General features: G+C 53.6%; 1 protein-coding gene across 1 annotated transcript; it reads left to right on the top strand.

Annotated features, from left to right (window-relative positions):
* Nucleotides 1-384: 384 nt before the first annotated feature.
* On the top strand, nucleotides 385-1722 carry Cst6 (cystatin E/M). The gene is made up of 3 exons (XM_005351719.3): nucleotides 385-624; nucleotides 1167-1292; nucleotides 1639-1722. The coding sequence occupies exons 1-3, from the start codon at nucleotides 385-387 to the stop codon at nucleotides 1720-1722; spliced, it is 450 nt and encodes a 149-aa protein (XP_005351776.1).
* The last annotated feature ends 3877 nt before the right edge of the window (nucleotides 1723-5599 follow it).

Raw genomic sequence — 5599 nt, 5'->3', positions numbered from 1 at the left:
GGTTGCAATTTCTCTACGAATCACAGCACAAGAAAGCGACGGCCATAGCAAGATCTCAACCATAGCTGCTTTTGGCAGTTCACACTTTAGGTTCAGGGTCCTGTCCCTTCGGGTGGCCCTTAGCGCTGGTGAACTGTCACTGTCCTCTCCTTCCTGGATGGTAGAGATGACAGGCCAGCAACTTTACACGTAGAGGTTCTGGAACTTCCGCGCCACCCCTGGTCCTTCCAGGACTTAGGTGGGGGTGGTACACCCGCCTCCAGGCACCTGCAGCGGGCCCAAGCCTGCTAAGGGAGAAGGGCAGGTGGTGGGCGGAGCCGGGCGGGGCCCCGAGAGCCTGTAAAAGCCGCACAGGATGGAGCTCTGGCACTGACATCTGTGGCTATGGAGCGTCCTCACTTCCCGCTGGCGATGGGCCTGGCCCTGCTCGCACTCTGCCTCCTGACTCTGTCCCCGGACGCCCGTGCCGAGCTGCGAAGCCGCAGGATCGGAGAACGCCAAAACCTGTCTCCCAACGATCCCCGGGTGAAGAGGGCCGCACAGGTCGCTGTGAGCACCTACAATATGGGCAGCAACAGCCTTTACTACTTTCGAGACACCAAAATCGTCGATGCAGCGTATCAGGTATAGTGGCTGGTGGTGGTGGGACAGAGTGGGACAGAGTGGCTGTGGAGGAGAGGGACAGGGACAGGCCGGAGAGCTGATGGCCAGATACCAAACAGCACTAAGACAACCATGACGCCAAGCCCATTTTACAAAATAGTTAAAAACAAACAAAAACGGACAAATGACAAAACCTAAGGCAACCAACGTTATCTGAATATAAAAAAAATCAGGATTCAATCATTTTTGGCATCACTAACCTCACTTCCCTAACCGTGTTAGATGGAGTGGGAGGGGCCCCAGGCAGAGCAGGTATCACCCGCCATTCTCCACATCTGCCCCAGTTACAGACAGGTGTACACAGGGGCTCTATAACCTCCTGTGAGGCCTGCAGCTTTGCCTCCACCCCAGGTTACACCTAGAAGCCCCACCTCCACTCCGGGTCTGAATTCTTAGGTCAGAGTGTTGCATTTGCCAGGCGAAGTTGAAGACTTGGAGGGAAAGTGTAGACGCGTACCTCGGTTGGGCTCCCAGGTATCTCTGACCTGCCTGTCTTTTCCCAGCTGGTGGCTGGCCTCAAGTACTATCTGACTATGGTCTTAGAGAGCACAGAGTGCAGAAAGACCAGAGTCTCTGGAGATCACATGGACCTCACCACCTGCCCTCTGGCCGCAGGAGTGCAGCAAGAGGTAACAACATTGACCCCAGTCCAGCGCTCTGCAGCGTCTGAGGCCCTTAGCTTGCCCATCCTGACTTGTCTATCTGGCCAGGCAAAGGCCTGGCTGGACCTGTCCTGTCTGGTCTTTGTGTGACTCAGGCCAGGGTGGGGTGCAGGGAGGAGAGTTTGGGGTTTCTTCTTGGGGTGGGAGTTGCCTGATAGACCTGGGATCATCTCCTGACATCTGACTTCATGTTTGGGTACCACTGGTCATCTATCCCTGGCTGCAGAGAGATGTGGCAGGCAGGAGGCTGACTGCTGGGAGGAGGAGGCTGGCACCAAGCTCACCTTCCTTGTCCACCATGTTCTCTCCTCAGAAGCTGCGCTGCAACTTTGAGCTCCTTGAAGTCCCCTGGAAGAACACCACTCAGCTTCTGAAGCATGACTGTAAGGTGGTGTAACCTGCCCCAGGGGACAGTGACGAGACCCCATGGGAACCAGCACAGTGGTGGAGGGACCTCAGGGCCATGGGCCCCATCTGCTGAAATAAATTCTTAGCGTGGCTTCTTGCATTGAGTTCTCCTGTGTATTCACTCATCCCGGCTCTCACTCAGCTCCTAGTGACTCTCAGAACTCTTCAGCTGACAGGCCCTCTGCCCTAACCCCCAGAGAGCCCCTGCTGACTGGCCTGAGGCAGTACTGAGGGTGCATCCCTCAATAGGAAAGAGGTTCTTCAGACACTTCCAGTAGTCTTGGAGGTAAGGGAGAAGGAATGTCACAGAAGAGGGATGATGGGCCAGGCGGTGGTGGCACACACCTTTAGTCCCAGTGCTCAGCGGGCAGAGGCAGGCAGATCTCTGGGAGTTCGAGGCCAGCCTAGTCTACAAAGTGAGTTCCAAGACAGCCAGGGCTGTTACATAGAGAAATCCAGGCTCGAAAACAAACAACAAACAAAAAACCCAAAAGCAGCCAAACAAAAACAGAGGATGAAGCCCTGAGACGAGACTGTTGCAGAGGGACGTCTGTGTGAACAGGACCGGCATCTCTTCCTGAGTTCATGAGAAAAGATAGTCAGAAACTGCCGTCAGGAGGGCTGCAAGGGCTGATGATCCAGGCCAGCACGTTGATCTTTTCATTGCTCTCAGATGAGGAAGTGGTACAGAGCGTCCGACAGCAGAATTACAGGGAGCTCACAATATCGTTTCTCCCTTCAGCAGGGAACATTCTGGGACAGCAACCACAGCACTGTCTCATGTCTCAGTGTCTGAAATGTTTGGCCGCATACATACGGGGATGTCAAGTTCCAACTTCAGCCTTTGAGGCCTTGGCACTAGTCCAGAGCTGGCCTTACAGGACATGACTCTGGCTACATTGAGGGGCCTCCAGGCAGTTTGCAATCCAGTTAGGCCCACACTATAAACACTTGAAGGGAAGCCCGCTAAACTCTCAGTACTCGGGAATAGTGTAAGGTGTGCACCGATGTTCAGCTCTGTGGGCTCCAGGGCACTTGGCTCCTAGGTCACAAATATTCTCCTGCACACTGGTAGCAGGAAGTGACCTCCTCTCCATCAGCATCCCCATAGGCCAAGAGGCCGTGAAGTTAGGAACCTGCCTCTCGCATCCTCCCCAGAGGGATTTTCTCAGTGCTTTGCTTTGGGCAAGATTCCTAAAAGAACCTGGGCCCCGGGTGTTGGAACACTGGAGGGAACAAGAGCCAGCCTGCTACCCTGGAGGGCGGCTTTCACAGGAGGCAGCAGGGTCCATCTAGTGTCCTGCTGGATTGGGGAAAACAGGTATTACGTTCTCTGTGGGCTTCGTTGTGGTTATAATTCCTGTCATACACATGGTCAAATGAAAGAGGTGGGGCCAGTCACAGGAACCACTCAGGCGACATGCCCTGAAAATGCTAGAAACACAGCCTAGAAACACACAAGTAGAGACAACAGGCAGAAAATACGTGCAGCAAGTAACCTAGAGATGAGCTCCCCAACCCTGCAAGCCAGCCCTTGAATCGTGTCCGGAAGTCTTGCTCAGACACACTAACACACATCTACCCTGGGGACAGGCCATAGCCCACTGGTTGCTTTGAGAGCACTAGGAGGTGCTAGGCTCAAGCTGGCGTCACAGGGTGGTGTGGAGAGTGACCAGACACCACTTGTCACAGTTCATGCCTTCTCCTTTCTTTTTTTTTGGTTTTTCGAGACAGGGTTTCTCTGTGGTTTTGGAGCCTGTCCTGGAACTAGCTCTTGTAGACCAGGCTGGTCTCGAACTCACAGAGATCCGCCTGCCTCTGCCTCCCAAGTGCTGGGACTAAAGGCGTGCGCCACCACCACCCGGCTGCCTTCTCCTTTCTAAGAAAGGCCTCACACCTCTCTTGTTCCTGTCTGACCCCCTCCTCCCTCCCAACGCTGTGGCCTCATGAGCAGCAGTTACAACTGGGGTCCTGTCTACAGCCCTCAAAGGCCACATCAGGGAGAGAATGGAGACAGAGTGCCACCTGGGAAGCCTGACACACTGAGGGGCTGGATTTGATACTGACATAGGGGACACTTGCAGCCCTGCGTCTGCTGGAACCTGATATCCACAGCAGTTCAGTTTGTACTATGCAGTCACTGCTTGGAAGGGTTCCCAGGGTTTACCAAGCAGGAGATACCAGCATGGAGCTGGAGCCGGTACAGTGTGTGAGGTCTGGGGAGAGGCAGGACTCCAGAAAGCCCATGTAGTAGTTTCTCCACCCCTGGAACCTGTGCCCAAATCCCAGATGGCATTTCCTCTGCTTGGTGTATTCCTGGGCCTAGGTGTGACTAAGCAAGTTTCGGAGAGGAGTTTCCACCAAGCAATGTTTGTCTTAAAGTCCCAGAGATTGCACTGCTTCCTGGCAAAAGCCAGTGGTCAGGGTGGGTGTTGGTCTGACCACCCTCCAGCTCCCATTCTGGAGTCCCTCCAGGCTACGTGACCCCTGGACCGGCCTCCACTAAGAGTAAGGTTGCTATAAATGATGGAAGACAGCTAACCCTTGGTGGGGAGACCCTGGGGCAGGAGTGAGCATCACGCTACTCAATGCTTAGCACAGACAAGCGTTCCACTGGCAGTCCCATGTGGACACGGGCTCTCTCTGGACATCCTTCCGGGGCTCGGACCGTGCATGTGGGACTCATCTAAAGCAGCCTGACAGAAGCAGCCATTTTCTGTGTCCTTCTTCGAACAGTAGTTGGTCCATGTCACACGGCCCTGTCCTGATCGGCTCTGAGGCCAGGAAAGTTAAAGGCCTCCTCTACCCCTTTACTAGGTTTTGTGGTCTCACACGGGTGGGGAAGGGGATATCAGTGACCTTTAACCTCTAGGGGTTTTTGGAATATTTTATGTGCATGCATGCGTGTCTGTATGTGGGTTGGGCATGTGAATGCAGTGCCCATGGAGGCTAAAAGAAACTGTCAGGTCCTTTAGACCTGAACTATAGGTGGTTGTAAGCTGTCTGATGTGGGTGCTGGGAACTGAGCTTGGGTCCTCTGGAAGATCAGCAAGTGATCTTCGCCACCCAGCCGTCACACTAGCTCTTCCCCCACTTTTTTCAAACCTCTGGGTTCTTTTTAATTTTTATTTATTTTTGGTTTTTCAAGACAGGGTTTCTCTGGGTAGCCCTGGCTGTCAGACCAGGCTGACCTTGAACTCAGAGGTCCACCTGCCTCTGCCTCCTGAGTGCTCTGATTAAAGGTGTGCACCACCATTGACCTTTTGGGTTCCTAATATTCCCACTGGGTAGGTACCCTTATGTTAGATGCTGGGGGTCCTGGTAAGCCTGAGTTCCTAGGTGCTGGAACCCATGTCTGGAGAATCATGAAATCCTGATGATTCTGGGATGTTCCAGTCTGTTCTTTTTCTCCCGACCTCAGGCCAGACAGGCGTTTCTCCAATTAGCAGAGGACTTTGAATTTGCTCCTCCATCACCACCCCAGGCTCCTTTTTTTCTTTTTCTTGCTTTTTGTTTTTGTTTTTTTGACACACGTTTCTCTGTGTAATGGTCCTGGTTGTCCTGGAACCACCACCCAGCAACAGGCTCCTCTTTCTGTGTTACCCTTTTGATCCCTTCGAAAGCATTGTGGCTCTGAGCGGCTTTGGAGCCTGTCCTGGAACTAGCTCTGTAGACCAGGCTGGTCTCGAACTCACAGAGATTCGCCTGCCTCTGCCTCCCGAGTGCTGGGATTAAAGGCGTGCGCCACCACGGCCCGGCTCGCAAGCAACTCTTGACGTATGACTACAACACACTCTTCAACTCCACATGCAACTCCTGACACATGCCTGCAGCACACTCTCCAACTCCACATGCAACTCTTGACA

The sequence above is a fragment of the Microtus ochrogaster genome, chromosome 8 (genome assembly GCF_000317375.1).
Source record: "Microtus ochrogaster isolate Prairie Vole_2 chromosome 8, MicOch1.0, whole genome shotgun sequence".
NCBI lineage: Eukaryota > Metazoa > Chordata > Mammalia > Rodentia > Cricetidae > Microtus > Microtus ochrogaster.
This window is presented reverse-complemented; position numbering and strand designations above follow the sequence as displayed.

Excerpts from the sequence above, each read along its gene's own strand:
- Cst6 (XM_005351719.3), top strand. The coding sequence starts at position 385 with ATGGAGCGTCCTCACTTCCCGCTGGCGATGGGCCTGGCCCTGCTCGCA. Across the intron at positions 625-1,166 it reads TCGTCGATGCAGCGTATCAG|CTGGTGGCTGGCCTCAAGTA; the intron begins GTATAGTGGCTG and ends GTCTTTTCCCAG. Across the intron at positions 1,293-1,638 it reads CCGCAGGAGTGCAGCAAGAG|AAGCTGCGCTGCAACTTTGA; the intron begins GTAACAACATTG and ends TTCTCTCCTCAG.